This window comes from Mytilus californianus, unplaced genomic scaffold, assembly GCF_021869535.1.
Source record: "Mytilus californianus isolate M0D057914Y unplaced genomic scaffold, xbMytCali1.0.p SCAF_9, whole genome shotgun sequence".
NCBI classification, from domain to species: domain Eukaryota; kingdom Metazoa; phylum Mollusca; class Bivalvia; order Mytilida; family Mytilidae; genus Mytilus; species Mytilus californianus.
In genome coordinates, this window is record NW_026262745.1 from 92760136 (window position 1) to 92782784 (window position 22649).

The window sequence follows — 22649 nt, forward strand, 5'->3', positions numbered from 1 at the left end:
TAAAAATTTTAAGTGTTTTTTATATTTAATAAAGTGTTTTTTATATATTTTATTTTTGTCTTCTCCATTGATTGACAGGCATTTATACATATTCATCTACGATGGTTATAATTAAGAAATCCAGATAAATAAGCATAATCAAACAAACGAAAGGAAAAAAAATAATACGATACGATATAACAGAAAAAATTTATGGACGAAGTATAACATTTTCACTAGTATAAAGATACTTGTAATTACAGTCCAAGCATATTTATACATTAATAATTCATCTCATTAAAATCTAATCAGTGACTTTAACCCAGGAGTTCCAGTATATGTTGTGTTCTTTTACACTCAAATCATTTTTTTAGGAAATATGCTTTTCTAAAGTCAAATTTTCTTTGATATAATTTGTAAATCCCTCTATATGAGGTTTTTCATCTTGCATCTTTGATCTGTACTTTACTAGTAAATTGACTTTATTTTTTTATAAAATTTAGTTTATAGTTTTCATAGAGGCCAAAAATGACAATATCCACATTTAGCGGAATTTTAATATGTGTTGCGTCATAAATCCAAGCATTCAGATGGTGTCAGATGTCTGCTACAATATTACAGACTACAGTTAGTGTTCTTTAGTTTCTGGTTCTTCCTTGCAAAATGTTCAATACTTACACTGTACAAGGTTCATTTTTAAAAGTAAAGTATAAGTACCAAAAAACCCGGATAATAATTCGGTATTGAAACGAACAGAGCTTGTTTTTTTTTTAAACTTAGTAACACAATCATGTTTTTTTTCCAATCTCCAAAATTTTTATTTAATATAATCTCCAATGTTCTATCAGCTGCAACTACAACTGGTATTGTACCTAGGTTTAAACTTTTTATACATGTCTTTTGAACTGACTTGAGGAAAATGTTAAAGATCAAAAAGTAAAACAGATTGTAGTTTTTCCCCTCCAGTGTTGATTCCAATAGATTGTATGAATTTTTAATGATATTTTAATCCATAAAATTGTAAAAATGTGGGTTTAAAATCATTCTCATATACCGAGTATTACAATTCCCATCACTTTCTTCGTCATGCAAACGTCTTTGCTTTCATTCACGTATTCAACCAAGACATCAATTAGTGTCTGGGGGGAGGGGGGTGTAAATTTGCCATCAAGATAGCAACCTAATTTCTATGGTACCGTTCACAAACTGTCATCCATGGTCATTGGGTTGTTATAATGTGAGACCTTTTTCTAGAAACAACATGATAACGTGTCCTCTTAAGACTTTGTTTACAAGAGGTAAAAAACCAATATTCCGTAAAAAAGTGTAAATTCATACGTAATCTGTCTTTGCCTGCCCTCACTTTTGATACGAAATTAACAAAACCGGCCCCTATTATTTATCATTTTTACTTCTATTGAGCATTGTGTATAATCCTTTGAAGAAGGAGCTAACCGGAATAAAGAAAGATATCTGAATTTTAATTTTGCTTAGTTTTGAGATACCTACTCAAGATATGTCTACATATTTCTGACTTAATTTACAGGTTAAGAAGGACTTTTGAGTTACGGGCAAATTTAAGGGAATCTTGGTAGCAGAATGGGTAGGGTCCTTGGGTCATCATTTTCTGTATTCTTTATTTTTTATACAAATTGTCACTGTTCTGTATATCTAAACACACATTATTCTCTTGTCGTCATTTGATTGTCGATTTTTTCTATTCTTTATTTTTTTTATTTAAAAACATTTTCTCTATTATCATAATTATGTAGCATATACAGACCATAAGCTAAGTATAAGGACTAAAACATTGATCAATAGCCATTATATAAGTCCCATTAGTCACTGTTTGGAGACATAAACATCCAAATAAAAACATGCAATATGCTGTTTTGTGGAAAAACAGCTGCTGTGTTTTAAACTTTATTGTTATATTTTTATTTGAAATACTGACAAAGAATAGAAAATTACACATTTTTTCATGTACATACCCTATGCTATAACTTCCTTAGTCTTTCATGTTAAATGATGTACATTGCATAAGAAAGAAAGTTAAATTGAAATCGAAAATGATTTCAATTTAGGTAGAGGAAATCAAGACGCTAGTTGGCTCCAAGTTTTCAAAACTGGCGACAAAATATATCAGCTGGCGATTTTTCTAGTTCCAACTTATTTTGAGCCAGAGCAGCCCCAGTGATGGTTACGTATGCAGATATAACTGATTATAAATGCATGTTAAATTGTTCATTTTATGAATAAGTACCAATAAAACTAGAAGCATTATCTCCAGGGCTCAAATAATTTATTTTGATTTGATAGAAATTCCCTATATAAGTTTTATGTATATGTAAAAATTATTACATGTTTTAATGTTTTAATGTTAAAAATAAAACGTTTGAAAAAGGTTTTTTTTGTTAACACTAAATTAATTCATGAGCCAAAACAAAATGTTTTTGTGGGTAAAGAAAATGCAGTGAATCTTCAATGGTTTCATTTCAGAAGATATAACAAACAAATTTTAAGACTAAATATGCGTGACGATAAAGCATATTAATATACAACAACAAAGAACTAAATAGAAATGAAAATTTTTTCCAAGATCGAAAAGTAAGAGGCATCAAGAGAAAAAGTATAAAGCAGCCAAAAAAATGTGTTATGGTATTACAGAAAATAAAAATGAAATTATAAAGTCTTCATCTATGATTGTTCGCGCCACAGAGAGTCAAACAGTAAACAATCATAGCATTAACATATATCAACTTAAGGACAAATAAATAGGGAATCGTATGAACTCAAAAAGAAAAAAAAGAAGAGAGACTGGGTCCGTCAACAGGGTAAGTGTCTATGCATGCATCACCTAACATGCTACTCCACAATCAGTCAACATGTTACAATTAAATGGCTGTTCCAAGCTATGAGCCTTTATTTCAGGAGGTTTCATTAGTTGCTTTCTATCATATCAGTTTTTCGATACTGTTTTGCAGTTATATCAGACGATTTTATCGTGCTCAACTTGTCACTCCCGTTGTGTAACTCAAATGAAAATCCAATGATAGGTCATGCAAGGTGGCATGGGAAAAAGATTAGAATCATTCTTAAGTAAAACAATTTCAACTTAAAATTGTAGTTTTATTTGTTTAACAAAATTAATAGGTTATACAATATATGTTTGATTGACGTCAATGAGACAAGACCGCGACGATAAAAATAAAAATTAAAAAAAAAATTAGATATTAACATTCATTTTTGGCCGAAATTACACAATATGTTAGACAATAAGGTTGATGTGTTGTATATGATAATGCAAGAATAGAAAGAAATTACATTTATAACTTTTAATCCAAAGGTATTTATCATATTTTAAAAGTTCTGTTCAGTTATTTCTTAAAACAAATCAAATGGACATAAGTAAATGAAAAGGTAAGAAATTGAATAAAGGGAATTTTATAGTTTCTTCTATACATTTATCGCTGTATCCTTATAATAAATGAATAGATACCAATCAATATCCATTATTTATAAAGGTAAGCTTTTATGTATCCTTTCAAAATCCTCATGAAAAAAGTCGCCTGATTTTATAGAAATTATTCTGTTTGCCAAGTTGCGTTTTTTTTTGGTTGATTGTTCATGTTCTTTTTTTTTTTGATGTTTCATATAAAAAAAGATTTATTTAAAGGTTAGACAATACTTGGTCATGTAATATGAATATGTCAAGCCTAAGATGTAGCTAATGGTTTTAAATGATCATAAAACATGACTAAGTATTGTCGTGCCAATATAGAACATATAAGTGCTTTTAAGTATGAGTTCACTTTCAATTATAATAGGGATGTAAAACATATGTAAAGATCGAAAAACTCATCAATTATACTAATCGAATTTAATATCAGACGCGCGTTATGTCTCACTAAGACTTCATATCTTCAAATCATTCATACCTGAAATGTACAGCATGTACAATGACTAGTAGACCTATGTTAGTAGTTGTTTTTGTGTTATACGATTATATTTTGATTATCTATTTTTATGTTTGATAGTAGTACATGTATCGATTGAACAGTATTAATAAATGACACTGTAACTCGTTCTGAGTTTCAACATAATGATCCAAATGATCATGTCAAAATAATGTTTGTTAAGACCTTGTTACAATCGGATACCATATTAACACAGATATAACTATACAACGAATATCTAAAGAAAGAAAAATGAAAAATATATACTTACTTATCAACGCTACAATAAATAGAAAGACATTCACATTTAATTTATTAAACAGTAACTGACGTAATCAATCAAGTAAAATGTATAAGATAATGCAAATACAGTAAAATACCATTAAAAGAAAAATGTAATGTTATTTCTGAAAATAATAATATAAACTAAACATGTTAAGAACGGCAAAGTATATTTAAAATACTAACTAACTTCAACAACATTTCCTCGCACGCTTCAAGGATAATGTTTGATAAGGAAACTCATTTGATATGTTTAATAATACTTGACTCAAATAAAAAGTATAACAACAAAAATACCGAACGGAAAATCCCTTAACAATTGGCAATATCAAAAGCTAAAACACATCAAACAAATGGAAAACAACTGTCATATTCCTGACATGGTACATCAACTTTTTTGCTTAGACACTGGTGACGTTTTACAAAGTCTGAGTTGCAGCTGCAAGATCTTGAATACCAAATGAGTTGGGAAACGTAAATCCCATATGCAGGTGAAGTTGGTATATTGCTACTAAGGTGGGGGAAATTGATCATTTCAAAATTAAAATCGTCTCGTTTGTCATAGATTCTGGTACTGAGATGACTGCTGATGTCAAATTCCAGTTTTAAGTCTAAAAAGTACTCTTTATCAATGGTTGTCAGTTAATGGATCATGTTGTCTTTAATACAAACATATGATATGTATGTAACCGGAAAGTTTTTTCTGAAAATGGTATGAGACCGTTTCAAAATGAAATAACGGGAGATCATACGTTATTATTTACACAAAGGTACAACGTAACCAGAAAGATTACACTTGATGAATTTCCGTTCAAATAGTTACTTAAAAATCCTTAACATGCTCATTTTAGAACACGATTACACTTTATTCAAAACATATAATTGGTTTAAATTATGCAGTTTTTGTGATTTAATGAGTGTAGTACTTTGGGTCTGTAATGTTACAATTCTTGTTTTGTTAAGAAACTATGTTGATAAGCCTTATATCTACAAAGGTTCGTGTAGTTAATTTTACTGTAACAGGATGCACATCGATGTTATGCAGGTATCGTTAATTTTATTGCATTGATACTCTTATAATATCACGAATCAACATTCATCTTGAAATACGGAGATGCCAGTAAATTATGTTTTGATTGAATCAAATAAAAGAAGTGGAGTAGTGATCTATGTGAGGTTTGATAAGGGCCATTCTGTTTTGTTATTATTTTTTAAATCAAAACATGGAGCATATCCTTATATACCTGTGAACCAATAACAGGTTGATTGTGATATTTTCGATACAACCACAGCTCACCGTTAGACGTTGATCAACATACGTTTCAACTAACGAATAAAAATGTATAAGTCAACAATGACCTGAAATGTGATTTATCAAATCATTTTGAGACATTCTTATATTAAAGACTTAAAGCAACTAACGACGAAAATAAAAAGAAGTGACAATACAAATAAATGATAAAGATATACTACAGCTTCACGAATATCCTCAGACTTAACAAACCGTATTTCAAATATAAATTCAACTACAGTCAATCGAATTTCGCCTTCTTAAGTCAGTGGTTTTCTAAATTATGACAAAGGAGGCAATGTCTCTACAGAAAGATTATTTAACAAAAAGCAGGTGGGTATCAACAAATATTCCCGTGCAATGCCAGCAAATGGCAAATCTACTCTCGATTATTGTCGAATACTACTGTATGACAATCAGTGAATAAAAGAGCCTTTTCGCTCATTCCCTGTGACATAACTTGAAAACCCAAAACCTCATTTATCTAGTAAATTTAACCAATCAACGTGTTTAATATGTAGGACAAGCGGGATGGGCATTTTTAAGCGAACTTCTTAACATCCATCAACAACCTAAGAAAGCACAAACACAATATTAGATTCAGAAATTACAACCAATCAAACCGTTTAAAATTATCAAAGACAATAAAATCAAAAATTAAATGATTCCCCGTGAAACTGCGAACTGTCTTATATTAAACTACATACAATAATTTAACTCGGTCTTCACGTAGCAATATTGAGGATATTCCAATATCACATTTTAAAAATAATTTAGAAATTAATAAAGTGTTACCTCATACGCCCATTTCTATAACTAGGAAATAATTCTGAGACTCGAAAATCGTTTTTGTTTGTAACAGCCAATAGAGTTGAAATAAAATGTAACATTGACGTTGATGCATCATTTAAGTTCTTAAGAACAAATTTATGAATAATTTTAAATTGAAAACCATGCTCTCCACAGAGAGTAGAACATTGAAAAAGTATAATAAAAGAAACACGAACTCCAAGGCAAACCCGAAAAGGGGAAGTCCATACAAACTGACACAATCAAACATTTGACTTTATCAACCAACGGAATGAACGGAAAACAACTGTCATATTCCTGACTTTTAACAGGCATTTAAAAAAAAAATGGTGGATTAAACCTCGTTATATTGCAAGCTACACCTCCCACGTATATGATAGTTGTTTATAGTTCCGTTATATTGACAAATATTGATGAACAACCGAATAAGACGATATGCGACAATAATTTTGATCCAGAGGCCGAAACCTTGTTAACAGTCCCATCATAAACAACATTCAGTAAAGATCCGCCCAAATTCCAAATATTTGATAAAGTCAGCTACATGTTGTGTTACCTTTATGTTATTTTGTGCGTTCAATAACTGTCCTTTCCTAGATTTAGATATTTCAGTTATACACAGGAAACTTTATATAAATATTTACGACGGAAGGGACAGTTTTACATTTCCATTTATTGATTTTACTGTTTTTACGGTGATCTTCCTTTAACCTTATCTAACGATGAGTGTACGTCTTTATTCTTCGCTAAGCACGTGTCTGTAATGACGTCATAGATTTCAATGAAAGTAATATATGTATCACTGGTAAGTTATAATTACGTCAAGGATTTCGTTAAACAAAGTACTTAAAAACTTTACCAAATTCTTTCATCGATACAAATATTAGGTTGAGAAGATTTTCTGTACATGTTATTTATGACAGCATGATATTTTACATAGAACAGGAGGAATTGGAGTTGATTTTACATAAGATGAATACATAATCTTTCGATCAGTTTAATTGAAGTCAAGAGCTGGCATGTGAATAACTGCTAGTAGACCTTTGTTAATATATGTTGATCGTTGTCCTTTTCTTAGTTTTTTCTGTTACCTATTCTAACATCTGACACGGACTTCTTTTAAACTGAGTTTAACTGTGCGTGTTGCTGTGTGTGTTTTTACTGCACATTGGCTAGAGGTATAAGGTTAGAATTATGATCTCAAAAAATATGTTCGACTCCGCTGCATTTTTGCGCCTGTCCCAAGTCAGGAATCTCTAGCCTTTGTTAGTCTTTTGTGTTTTTTTTTAATCATTTTGGTTCATTTGTATGTTTCGGAGTTTAGAATGGCGTCCATTTCGCGAATTAGTCAATTTTCTTGTTTTGATTTGATGCTCGATTTGAAATTTGTCAACCTTTATTCCACTGTTTAATTCACCGTTTTCTACAATATGAAATGCCTGTACCAAGTCATGAATATGACAGTTGTTTTCCATTCGTTTGATGTCTTTGAGCTTTTGATTTGCGATATTATAAAGGAGTTTCCGTTTTGAATTTCATTTGGATTTCGATATTTTTGTTATTTTACTTTTTCACTGATGGATATTAATCTCATTTAAATCTTCTTTTTTATATTTATATAACATATATACAATTGTGTATATTCATAACAATAAGACAACTTGTTTAGGTATAGAGATTATATTTGTCCTATTTACGTACAGGTTTTTAATTACAAATAGTCATTAAAAGGTTTATAGCAGTCTAATCTCTTAAATCAGAAACCAAAACACATGCATGCTTATGTTTTAAAACAACATTGTATACTGTGTAAGCCCAAAAGAATTACGCGTAACGTTTAAAAATACTTTTACGACAATATGAACACATGTAACGTAGATTGTTGCCATAATAAATTGATAATTGTTAGAATTAATCTGGATAATATTGTTATCGGATTTATTTATGATAAGCATCGTTAATCAAAACATAAGCAACATAGCTATTCATCAGTGATGGTATAGATATAAACATATATACTTAAATGAATTAGAAGGCACCTACAACATGAACAATCAGAATGCATTGTTGGATTGCATTAGTTGGTTGGGCTAGTAATGAAATGGAGATTGTTGATGTTTTCATTGACAAGGATTTTTTTATCAATATAAAAATCAAATGCTGGATGAGACACAATAACAATGGAACAACACAATTTAAAGTGTTATTTGTAAAGATTTAGAATGTACACTATTATATTTTTATCTAAAACCGAACACACATCGATTAAGTTTATCGAATTAAATCTTATATTGTGAAATAAATGTATACCGTTTATTCAAATGCAATGATGTTGCATCGATGATTCTGATTGTGTGACAATCTTTGTTAAATTCTCATTCTGGGTGTGTGTACCTAACCAGTTTGAATTCTAGAATTTATTGATAAGTGTCTTCTTTGATAATAATCAAAAACATTTACAATTTTCAGTTACAAATCTTATTTTTCAACCATTCGTAAGCTTATATATGATATCATACTTTTTAGATGCAACAAAAGGGACCATTGTATCGCGTAATGTTGATTTACGCTTGAAGCTTGGCCTACTTCAAACTTCCGTTACCAGGTTAACATTTCACGTAAGCCAAGCTTCGCGTAAAACACAGTTATAACTTTATTCTGATACACGCTATCGCTCTGAATAAAATAATCGAATATAAATGCCCAACCCATTGTTAAATGAAAACAAATCTACGGCTGCCATGAATTATTTCGATTTTAATAGGACAAATTGCAATCTGAGGCTTACAGGAAGCTTCAAAACGCCCGGTGTTTACATTTGAGAAGCATACCTCTGACGTCACCTTGGTTAGTTGCCATGCAAAGACGATAACATCATTTCGCGGAATTTTCGTGTGACCACATTGCCCATTTTAGTAGTGGATAATGCTTCGCAGGTAAATTGAAAAAAAAACAAAATACACAAAACGAAGAATATTAGTACCTAATAATTTCATTTTCATACTCATCTACAAATACATTTTCCAGTGCGGAAAATCATCTACAACTAGTCTCTGGTCAGATTGTAATACTATGAGGATTTCATGTCAACGAATATATGACGTTGGACGACGGAAATGATTTTCCAACCAGCAAATATATCCGAATTAACTTAGACCATTGATATTTTTTTTAAACAAATCAGTTATAGGAGAGTGACATTTTTTTCAAAAAGCCCCTTAGTAAAGGACTTACATGTATTATATATCATTCCAAAACTCATCATCTCTACATTCCGTTTTGCCTTGTCGTAAAAAAATCGAACGGTGCAATTTCCGTCACATCATGATCAAAGGTCGAGGAAGGACAAACAATACTTCCTTGACCTAAACATTAGACATTTATTTGATTTTTGGAAATAGAAATATCGATACCCCCAAAAATACACAAAACAAAGAATATTAGTACCTAATAATTTCATTTTCATACTCATCTTCAAATACATTTTCCAGTGCGCAAAATCATCTACAAATACTATGAGGATTTCATGTCAACGAATATATGACGTTGGACGACGGAAATGATTTTCCAACCAGCAAATATATCCGAATTAACTTAGACCATTGATTTTTTTTTTAACAAATCAGTTATAGGAGAGTGACATTTTTTTCAAAAAGCCCCTTAGTTAAGGGCTTACATGTATTATATATCATTCCAAAACTCATCATCTCTACATTCCGTTTTGCCTTGTCGTAAAAACATCGAGCGGTGCAATTTCCGTTATATCATGATCAAAGGTCAAGGACGGACAAAAAAATACTTCCTTGACCTAAACATTAGACATTTATTTGATTTTTGGACATAGAAATATCGATACCCCCAAAAATACACAAAACAAAGAATATTAGTACCTAATAATTTCATTTTCATACTCATCTAAAAATACATTTTCCTGTGCGCAAAATCATCTACAACTAGTCTCTGATCAGAGTGTAATACTATGAGGATTTCATGTCAACGAATATATGACGTTGGACGACGGAAATGATTTTCCAACCAGCAAATAAATCCGAATTAACTTAGACCATTGATATCTTTTTTTTACAAATCAGTTATAAGAGAGTGACATTTTTTTCAAAAAGACTCTTAGTTAAGGACTTACATGTATTATATATCATTCCAAAACTCATCATCTGTACATTCCGTTTTGCCTTGTCTTTATTTGATTTTTGGACATAGAAATATCGATACCCCCATGATATATTTTGCTTTTATAGCATTTACATTGGTGGGGATTTTTAAAGAATTGCAATGTTGTAAATATTGTTTTGTAAATATAGCGTGACTAACCTTTTTGATTTCATTTGATTTGGAATTATTGTATCCTGTTCTATGAGGCTTATTTGATATGTTGGAAAATTTTATTATACAAAAACCCGAAAATGGCATTTCATTTACTTATAGCTAAAATTTGAATAAATGTCTGGAAAAAGGTGCTGTCTATTAAAAACACGCTGTAAAGTTCTAAATTTGTGCTTGATAAGCGACTGTTAGTCTTTAGTTTTCTATATTGTGTCATCTGTACTATTATTTGTCTGTTTGTCTTTTTATTTTTGGCCATGGCGTTGTCAGTTTGTTTTCGATCTATGAGTTTGACTGTCCCTCTGGTATCTTTCGTTCCTCTTTTTTAATCTCTTCTCTTACTTATTTGGATACATTATTTTATTATAGAAAAGGCAGAATATGCAATAATGTTGGTATTTTGAATAAAAATGTGAAACTGTCCGTCCTTGACCTTTGATGATGATTTGACGGAAATTGCACCGTATGATTTGTTTACCACTAGACAAAAACGCAATGTACAGATGATGAATTTTGAATGATATATAATCAAGCTGTTTGTTAGGTGGGTGCATTAAAAATTTAATTTTATGATTAATGTCACTCCACTATTAGCGCAATGGTTATACTTTGTCTCGCTTTTGACAATCTTACTTAAGCGTACTCTAAAAACCCGTCTTCTGTGTTTAAAGATAAACAAAATATTAAAAATAATTAAAATTAGGAACTCACTGTTAAGTTCCGCTTGTACTGTATACCATGTTTTTCAGTGAATGTTTAGCATTACATGATGTAGTGTTAACCACAGATATATAGCAGCGACTGGCCACTATTGAAATATTGTAAACGGAATTTATTTGGTGAAGCATTTTCTTTTCAAAATCATTATACATCATAAATTTTGAATGCGCTTCTGAATGTATGAACTAATAGCATTGCTCCTTTCAGATAAAGTATCTAGTTTCGGCTTATCTGGCTTGTATTTTACCCATTTTCTGTGTAGTCATTACCTGCATCCATAATTGACATGAATTTGTATTTCCAGATAATGGGCTCTGGAATTCTTGATCCTTTGGCAAGCGACGATCTAACTTGTTCACTCTTTACAATCCAAAAGCATCCAGTAATAACATTACCAGCGGGACTATATTTGTTTGGCAATAATGCACAAATGCAATCAGAAGATTCGATCTTACAAATCTTGGGGCAAACGACTCTATTCCCCTCTTGTGGTTAAAAATAGAGAAAGCAATAGTTTTGTTGTACATTTATGAAATGACAGGTGTTGTTTGATCGGTGAAGTAATCAGGTGTTGTTTTCTGCACAGATTTGTGGTGGAAAATATTGCTAATATTGATGGTGTATATTGATGGCAATTTCATATTAAAAACTACTAATTACTACTGTTTTCTTCATCATGATCACGTTTGGAAGTAGTTATTGCTGGTTTGTACAGCCTATGGTTATTAATATCAATAATTATTGCAATCAATATATACTTTGAATAATTCGTAGTAATCACGGAAGTGTATTGGGCCTCATGAAATAGTGAATTGAGCTAAGATAAAGGTACGGAAAAATTTTAGGTTCAAATATACAGAATTCCTAAAAGTTTATTAACAGAGGATAACAAACTATATATAGACACGATGTGAACAGTAGGTAGTGAATGTGTTCATATAGCATCGAACAGAGGTGTTAAACATTTTCAATTTGTTGATATGACTCCACCTGGGACTAGACAAAATACCTACACCCTCAATTTCTGTAGTTACAGCCATAAGGGATAGCTGTTTCCAAATCCAAAAACCTTCTATTTGTAAGCGATATGGTGAACTCGATATGGAATAATTTTTTGAATGACAGATTTTCTCTAAATCTTGACTTTCATAGGAAAAATGGGAATATGAGGCTGGTGAAAGTGTTTATAGAGAAATTCATTGTTCTCAGTATCATTAACATTAGACTTGTGATCAATCATTCTTTCGTTAAGTCTTTTGTCGTGTTTCAAGGAAAGAGTACAGGTAACATCGTACACAGTATTAGAAGCAGTTTAATGCAGATCCTTATGACTACGTGTATTGTCACATTTGGTGGTCACGTTACTTTGATGATAGATATCAGTAATGAGTTAATCACAAGTTCACAGTTTTTACGATTACATTTAAAAATATGCTACAAAATGTCGTTGAAATCTTATATGCCTGAAAGTTGAACAGAACAGGGCCTTGTCTATTTTTGTAGTATACAGAGAAATCTGAAAACTGCACAAAGGTCGTTTCCATGACATCTTTTAAGGTAATCATAGGGAAACGTATTTCATTCGGAGTTGTTGTGTCCGTGTGATCTGTGATAAATTAAGGCGACAGTAGTTTACTGATGTTCAAATCTCGTAAATCGATTAGGAAGGGACAAATCAAGGTAACAAACAGAAACCAAGGGAACAGCATGAACTCCCAAAGAACAAGACCGGTTGTATGCTTTACCCGCCATGCTAATTCATGCTCAGTAAAAATGTCACAATGGTGGAATAGGACACAATCGGTAAAGTTACAGATCAGACTATACGGATATCTAGACATCTAAGTCCACAAAAAGTTACAGATCAGACTATACGGATATCTAGACATCTAAGTCCACAACAAGTTACAGATCAGACTATACGGATATCTAGACATCTAAGTCCACAACAAGTTACAGATCAGACTATACGGATATCTAGACATCTAAGTCCACAACAAGTTCCAGATCAGACTATACGGATATCTAGACGTCTAAGTCCACAACAAGTTACAGATCAGACTATACGGATATCTAGACATCTAAGTCCACAACAAGTTACAGATCAGACTATACGGATATCTAGATATCTAAGTCCACAAAAACATGTCGTTACTAAGTTGTGACACCGACACATCGTCATTGTCAACCGATTCCTGATGGTGACCGTAATTCGTTCTGTCTCATTACTCTGTTGGATCAGTGATTGTGTAATGAGCACATCCCTGTCAATGAAGTCCGTATAGTGTGAACATGCATGAGCGTATCATATCAACTGAGATATGTAAACGCCATAGGATGGAGCAGAGGGTATATTACTGTTGATAAATAGGACGTCGACAAAGTAGAACGTGTGCTTCTTATCTTAATTTTTTCCTCGATATTGACACAGATATACGACTTCAAACTAGAATCTATGACAAAGTTGAAATCATCACGTTGTCATAGATTCTAGTTTGAAGTCGTATATCTGTGTCAATATCGAGGAAAAAATTCAGATAAGAAGCACACGTTCTACTTTTGTTAGTATCTTCATTTTCGAGTTCACTGGGATATATGAGATGTAAGCACTTTTTGAAATGTGGGTTATTGAGTGAAAGAACATAATTAATATATCTGAAAGTGAATTGAAACCTTTGCAAGATGATTTTTCTGTTTTTCTTTGGAAAGGTTCTGTATGAACTCTTCTTCATATCGGTACAAAACAAATCGGGCAGAAATGGTGCACAGTAAATGACCATTGGAATACCGACTGTCTGCTGACATATCATTCCACCAAATCAACAAGTATGTTGAATTTAAAAAAAACAGTCAAGCATTTTGATAATTTTATTTTCGGTGTATATCCTGTGGAATCTTCCCACAGATTCATCTTTCATGATGAATAGCAAAGAATTTTTATTTACATTTCCAATTTTTGTAGAAAAAGCTCTGTTTAATGATATGAGGTATTTGATATTTTATTAATCATGGGGAATAGTATTGTCACGCGTACAACAATCAAATGTTTTAATATTACTGCAAAATTGTAAACATTGTGATTGAAGATTTTGTAGTCGATCCTTATAATTTTTAAGAATCTACATCTGATTGACACAGCTGATTGAATATACCTCATTACAATATTTCTAAAGGCCATCTTTTACTGAGAAAAGAATGGTGGTAAGAACTTTAGAAATATGTTTACTTGAACATCTTGACGAACCGGCTATTAATCGTTCTTTGGAGTTTTCAATGTTTATGGACTTCCCCCTTTTTTTGATTTACCTTAGAGTTCGGTGTTTTTGAAAATAATTTTTTTAGGATTATTGTAAAGTCTGCGTAACCAGTATAAAGTTGGAAGATTTTCGTCATCCTTTTAATGTTAATACCAAAGAAGAGAAGGTCAGATTTGTGATATTCCTAAATCTCTTCTTTCGTGAATGATGTAGGGGTACATGTATATGTGGGATTCCCAATGTTGGTGTGATATCCAACTTCTTAATAATGGCTTTGCATATAAACCAATCTTGTTGGATGATTTGTCTGCTGCAAGAAGAACATATGTGTCAGTAAGGAATGATCAAGCATCCACAACCTTGGGTATCCTAAAAGGGTCATAAACCCGTAACCTCATTGTACATTGTAAATTCAATCTATACACTGTCAGATAATTAACGTGTTCAGTTTTGGCTCACCTGGCTGCGTTTTGCCAATTTTCTGACATAAAAACTTTAAATTTATGTTTATGTCACATACTCAAATATATATTAGGTACCGTTGTTAATAATGTTATCGTGTCCAAGTGAATATATTACACATCAGTATCCATGCAATAAAAAGATTTATTCAGTAAATTTATTTCTTTGAATTATATGAATATGGGTACTTACTCAGAAATTATTTCTGTCCTGAAATTTAGATCAATTAAAGTTAACATTTTTGTTTAAATCAATACAAATAAAAAGGAATGTAAGACAATATAATAAACAAACATATTTCCTTTTTATATAATTATGGTCTATTGCAATTATGCTAAGCGGTGTAATTGTACCATTTGTTGTGTCCATAACAAGTTCCGTGTAAAAGTGTTAAACTACAAAACATTAGGATATTACATTTTTCTCCTCGGTAAATGAATAAATATCTCTAAGTTTTCTCCTCATGTAAAGCTTTGGTCCTTGCCCGGTTTTGGCTATACGTTTTGTCCGTTTTGGTTATATCAGTTCTTACTTTTTTTAATATTTTTCTGTTTTTAGAATATTTTGGCCGCGAACATCAATTAAGAGACATTTATTGTCAAAATGCGCTAGTAGGGCAGTGCAATTAGTACTGTTAATGTTATTAAACAAGTTTTAAAACTCACGTCAAATTGAGAATAAAAAAATATACTAGTAGCCAATGTGGAAAACATCAAAAACAAATGTGTAATCAATAACGAATAATGGAAGAAGAAACAAACTTTAATATCCTTTGAGTCTACCCAAAACACGTTTGCATGCACACATTTCAAAGTTTAATGCATGTGAAGAAAAATCAGGTTCAAAAACATTGTAGTTGACGAGATGTATCGCCAAAGTTAGAAAAGCAAGCGTCAACCATCATATAAAATAAGGGAATGTGGTTTGATTCTTGTCTTTCATTTTTGCTTATGTGCTATGTCTATATGCCATTTTGTTTTTCTCTGTTCACATAGTTGTGTGCTTTTATAGTGTTTGAGATTGAAACACAATGTTGACTGGTGTACCCCAATTGTTAATTTTGTTCACCTATTATGTATGTTTGTTTTGCTTACACATTGTTGTCAATATAAGGAATTTCATTCGACTGTCATACAAGTGAAAGGTCTAACTAGCTTTAAACCGGGTTTAATCCATCATTTTCTACATAAGGAAATACATGTACCATGTCAGGAATATGAGTTGTTTTCCTTTTATTTTATGCTTTTGATCTCTTGATTTTGTCATTTGGTAAGGGACTTTCCATTTTGAATTTTCCTTTGAGTTCGGTATTTTTGTTGTATTACTTTTGATTGCCAATGAAACAACTATCCTTCATAGTTTAAATTAGAAAGATAAAACCCCCTTGTCGTTGAATTATTCTGTTTTAAGCCTTTACACGTTTATATTAATATTTGTGTACTTATTGTCATAATACAAAAAAAAAAGCAAACAAACTGGACAATAAAAAAGGTCAAAGGGAATATAATGGGTTAAGAAACGGCAACCAAATGACACCAATAACCAACAGACATCTAGATCCTAACATATGTTCGTCCTTCATCTAGATCCTAACATGTGTTCGTCTTTCATCTAGATCCTTACATGTGTTCGTCTTTCATCTAGATCCTTACCTGTGTTCGTCCTTCAAATTAAGACAAGCAGTAGTTTACCGATGCCAAAATCCCTTTAATCGGTTAGGAAGACAAACCAAAGTAACAAAAAGGTTATCACATGACCTCCATAATGAAACGTCGACGTAGTACCTGTCTCCTGCTATACATGCATCACCCGTCATGCGAGTCCACACTCAATAAATATGTCACAATCGGTAAAATTACAGTTTAGACGACTATTCTGGTATACAAGGATCTAAGACTGCGATAACATGGCGCTATTGAATTAAGACACAGACATATCGAATCGGTCAACCCATTCGTGATGGTGATCGTAAAACCTCTGCAGTGTAGATCTTATAACATAGTTTGAACAGTTTTTGTGTAATGAGCACGCCCCAGCTAATGAAGATCTTAAAAAGAGTAAATACACGAGCGTATCAAAAGGGCGACGAAAGATACCAGAGGGACAGTCAAACTCATAGATCAAAAACAAACTGACAACGCCATGGCCAAAGATTAAAAGACAAACAGAATAATAATAGTACAGATGACACAAAATAGAAAACTAAAGACTAAGCAACATGAACCCCACCAAAAACTGGGGTTGATCTCAGATGCTCCGGAAGGGTAATCAGATCCTGCTCCACATGTGGCACCCGTCGTGTTGCTTATGGTACTAGTATTAAAAATCCGGTAGGTCACATTCGTAAAAAGGGAAGGGTATTGTAGTTACGACATAAGGAACATATCCGATATCATCTGTGATATCATCAATTGATATATGTCAAAGCCATACGATGCGACAGACAGGTATCGAGATATAAAATAACAAGCTCTTAGTGGTCAGATATTATCACAACAATACTGTCAAAAGTTAAAAAAAGAAGTTTCATACACTCTTGATTTATAAATTCACCTAATCATATGGAATAGTTTTTGACCCATGAACAGTCCGAATACATTAGTTCATAATACGTATTTCCTTGTATATTACATCAACTAAAACGTGTAAATATTAGAGTCAGACGATAAACTACTGCCTAAGAATGAGACGTTGTTTTACGAAAGTTGAATCAATGTGTCTGTAATTGACAATGAAGGTCATGCATTGATACTCATCACTTCTTTAACATAAAAACAAATTTCGTTTGAAGCAAATACTTGCTTTGTGGTTAACCTTTATCTGTTTTTCAAATTTGAATTTCTTATTTAATGATTAACACAACTTGGTCTTATATACTCGTCCGACAGAAAACTACATAACATCACACTTACCCGCATTTGCCGCATCTGTATCTGTTTTGTTTAGCTGTTGTTGTAACTCTATAAAATATCATATTACAAGATTTAAATATTTCAAGGGAGATGTCTAACTTTTATAGCATCAGTTCAATCAACATTTTAACGTAACTTTTTAATTGATTATTCATCTTTAACTTTACTCGGACATTTTACCCTCATGTCAATATTTTTCTCCACAATTGACTAATCTTTCAAGAAATCCATTTGATGTCTTCAAGCTCTTTCCTGGACAAAGTTTTATCATGAATACTCAACAGCATAATATGTAGGACAGCCACACTGAACGGTATTTATATATACAAAAAAGAAGATGTGGTATGATTGCCAATGAGACAACTCTCCACAAGAGACAAAACGACACAGAAATTAACAACATATGTTTACATTGTTTATGTATGTCGTGCAACGCATCAGTCCAGTCAATCAAAAGTAAACCATCTATATATTCCAAACCAACTTCATCTAAATTAGTTGGAACAGTTGATTACGATCAAAAAGAAAACGTATTCATAATTCAATATATTTCACGGTTATGCCAAACCACTGACTAGTTTCAAGGGTATGTCATATAATAATGGCATGTCTACTAGAGAGAAAACGTCTTCACCATTTGCGTAACGTTGTATACTTTATGCGCGTTTTGATTATATTATACTCATCAGGTCCAATGGAATACAAACCAATTGGACCAACACAAATTAAGGAGATTAAGAATAGTACAATTTATCATAAGTTGCGTTAACTTTGACTAAGGAAGAAAAACTAAGTGTTTCGATTGATTTTGTCATTGTAAGATTTGAACATAGCAATGAGAACAATATAAACAAATGCGTTTTATGTCTATTATAAATACAAACCTGACGTTCTTCCTTGGATTTAGATTTGCTTCTATTTTGACATTTTCTCTGAAAAAAAATTTATCTTGTCAATAATGATCATTCTTAAATTATACGTAAACATTGTAACTTATCGTAAAATGAAATAAAATACTGTATTACTTAATTTAAACATAGTGTCCAGATACCCCTAAATAACGCAAAAAAGTTTCCAAATTTGTATTAAAAGTACTGCATTGTTTTAATTGTCTTTTTCGGTAATCCAGGCACAAAATGGTCATCATAAATAAAAACAGAAATTTGAAATAGCGGGAACCTTCTCAGTGGTTGTTTTTAGGTATGTCCTGGTGAGTTATGTTGTCTTATAACGGATATGATAGTATTTTGGTAGTAATTGTAATATTAAGCTTGTACAGACCTTGGATGGTGTAAACTTCCCCAAAAAATGTGTATGGTGTAATGATGTATGGCATATGGTGCAATGGTAGAAAGTGTATGGTGCTATGGTGTATAGTGTAAGGGGAATGGAGTAATGGTGATACGTGCAATCGGGAATGGTATGAATGAATGGTGTACGACATTTAAAACTAAGCAAAATAATATTGATAAGAACTGATTTTTAATTTTATACATTAATTTACAATATTGTGATCAAAATTCGTTTTTTAAAATAAATAAATAATTTTGTAGTCGCACGCTTTCTTTGAAATTAAATTGCATTATGGTGTAATGTGTAAGGTGTATGGTGCAAATGTGTAACGTGTATGGTGTAATGGCACAGGGTGCAAAGGTGTAATGTGTATGGTGTAATGGCACAGGGTGTATAATGTAATGTTTTATGGTGAATCGTGTAATGGTGTATGGTGTTAGTGGGAAGTTTACACCATCCAAGGACTGTACTAACACTTATAATTTAAGAACTGTAGGTGCATGTCTGTCTATTATCGAAAACTATTTGGTTTTTATTTGGTTGCTGTCTTCTTGGCGTGAATCCCTAAGTCCAACGTTAAATTCCTACTAGAAAGGCCATTGATTTAATTGATATTATAATAAACTAAAATAGTACGCAGTTGTGAATAGTTAGTCGACATGGACAAAGAAATCAGTTTTGAGAGGTATATATGTTACAGTACAAATCGGAAATCAATAGGATTCAGAAACTTCCTAGTTCAAATCGGAATACAATTATCAACTAGTAGAAATTGGAATTCTGATTTATACCAATTTAAATCTAGAACACATCAGAAATCTAACATCTACTGGTAGAAATACGGGATACCCAGTTGTGTACTAGGCGGATCCTGGATTGTACTAGATGGTTACTAAGATTAAAGAAATATTTTGCTTTCTTTATCATGAAATAAGCTAAGATTATCAAACTTGTCTGATTTAAAAAGATAACCAAAAAAGTATAACAAAAATACCGACCTCTGAAGTATATTCAACAAGAGGGCAGTCTATAAAAACTGACAAAATCAAACGTTATCAACCTACGGAATAGGTGAAAAACAAATGTCATATTCCTGACTTGACACAGGCATGTTCCGAAGAAAATGGTGGGTTAATCCTTTTTTATAGCTAGCTAAATGTCTCATATGCATACCAGTTGTTATAATTCCATAATTGACAAAACTTTGTGAATTTACATCAAAGACATGCAACACTACTGACCTAAAACTTCAAACAAGAGGAGGGCTAGTTGCTCGTGAATTTATTTCACAGCAGAGCCTTGTTTCTAATAGTCCTTAAATCTTTTCTAAAATTCACAGCATCATTAGTATAGATGAGATTTTTTATGTTTTAACAATACTTTAGTGTACTTGTATTTCAGTAGATTTGATCAAATTATAGAGACCTATGTATGCATGATTAAACACTTCAATTTTGGTAAATTTTCAATAACTATAAGGACAATATTAACTAAAGCAAAACTTTTATTGGAAGTATTTGAAATTTTATTTGTCAGATAAAAATTAATTCATTTGTGTTAATGTTGTCTTTTTTTGTTTGTTTTTTTTTGTTGATGTTTGTTGTAGTAACGTTCTGGATCCTACCAGAAATTTAGAACAATCAATAATCATTCTAGTACAAATATGAATATCTCATTTCGGTTAGAAGTTATTGGTATTCTGATTTGTACTGGATTTTAATTAGACTAAGTATAATATAATTCCAATTTGTACTGTAAACATACACTGTTTTCTGCTCTTCTGGAAGGATTGTTGTGTTTTTGACACATTTCACTATTTCAATTCTCAATTTTATATACCGTTGGTTCTATACAGAAAACGTATAAATGAACTAACTGTACAACTATTGATAATGCTGATAGTGTTAATCAACACTTCAATATTGAGAATATAACTAGGCATTGCATTATCACAAGTTCCATTAAATCTGGAAACTTGATAATCTGATATACAAATATAGAATATAATTGGAAAAAAAGATCCGGAAGATGCCATTCTTATTCAACCTTTTATAGTCGAAGAGAAAGTGACAAACCCCATGGCAAAAGAAAAAACAGAAATAACACATACGACCAACAACAGTTTTCAAAACACGTCATACAAATCAATAACTAAGAACAAACTTACCCAAATGTTAATTCTCCAAACAGTTTCTCTATTTCACTGTCTGCTGCTTTCTTTCTAGTATATTTGACTGATGGCATAATAGGAACCTGTATTTCTTCTATTTGATCGATTTGTGACTTTATTTGTTTTAGCTTTTGTAATAATTTCGTTGTATCTTTTATACCCTGTGTGTCTTGATAGAACTTCTGTTGCTCCTTTGCTTTATCCAAAGCTGTTTTTAATTCATTGCCAACAGACTCTAAGGTTTGGACATTCTTCGTGTCCTTCTTTTTCACTGTTATAATAAGACCTTCAACTTTCTCATCAATCATTTCTTTTAATTTTCTGCCTACTTCTCTTATAGCGTGGATGACTCCATTAACATCGGTCTTATATTGATTTGAACCTTGGTCAATATCTGCTATATTTGACTGTAGGTTTCTCATCTTCATGTCGATTACCATTTTCACTTCAGCTTTGATCCCTTCAGTTGATTCCTTGATTTCAGCAAAATCATGTGATTTGTGCTTTTTAATCACACATATTTTGCATATCGGCGTACTACATTCCATGCAGTAATATATAAAGTTTTCATCATGTTCTTTACAATATTGTTTAACTTCCGGGTTTATATTTGGGCCACTTAGAAATGTGTGATCCTTGGTCATCTTTGTACGTAAATGTGATATTTTACATCCATCACAAAACAGCTGGTCACACTGTTCACAATAGTTATGTCCAGGTCCTGAAACACAAATTTCACACGTCTTAGAAGCAGCTTGAGCCATTTTGATTTGTTTTGTTTGCAAGTTGTTATGACAAGGTATAATTAAATCCCTGTCGTATACGGAAAATGAATAACTTTCCGGATCGTAAATGAATTTTTGCTAAACTAAAGGTAGAATTTTAAGCTTGTCTTATCACTGATCAGTATTGTATTTTATACAGGAAATACTATTTCAAAGTCTAATTGTAGTCAATGCACACCGTTGTAAATGAAACGTTCACTTCAGTCTCATAATTTAATATATAAGCAACACAGAGTTGTTACTCAATGTTTTGATATGCGTTTAATAGTAAGATGTTAATTGATATATTTGGAATCAGGCTATATGAGAAATAAGGCACTGGTTTTAAATTTTGACTAATTGATGAAATTTTGTTACTCCATTTACTCCACAGCTCTTTTGATTCATAGTA

The 22649-nt window shown here is 31.7% G+C and overlaps 1 protein-coding gene across 1 annotated transcript; it reads right to left on the bottom strand.

Moving 5' to 3' along the window:
- Positions 1 to 15269: 15269 nt before the first annotated feature.
- Positions 15270 to 22269, bottom strand: LOC127714362 (E3 ubiquitin-protein ligase TRIM9-like). Its single transcript, XM_052220428.1, has 4 exons — positions 21471 to 22269; positions 18895 to 18942; positions 18011 to 18058; positions 15270 to 15308 (listed from the first exon to the last, which is right to left on the bottom strand). Exons 1-4 carry the CDS (start codon positions 22235 to 22237, stop codon positions 15287 to 15289), a joined length of 885 nt encoding a protein of 294 aa, XP_052076388.1. The 5' UTR covers positions 22238 to 22269; the 3' UTR covers positions 15270 to 15286.
- Positions 22270 to 22649: the final 380 nt, after the last annotated feature.

Excerpts from the sequence above, each read along its gene's own strand:
- LOC127714362 (XM_052220428.1), bottom strand. The coding sequence starts at position 22,237 with ATGGCTCAAGCTGCTTCTAAGACGTGTGAAATTTGTGTTTCAGGACCT. Across the intron at positions 18,943-21,470 it reads TTTGGAGAATTAACATTTGG|AGAAAATGTCAAAATAGAAG; the intron begins GTAAGTTTGTTC and ends ATTTTTTTTCAG. Across the intron at positions 18,059-18,894 it reads AATCCAAGGAAGAACGTCAG|AGTTACAACAACAGCTAAAC; the intron begins GTTTGTATTTAT and ends GATATTTTATAG.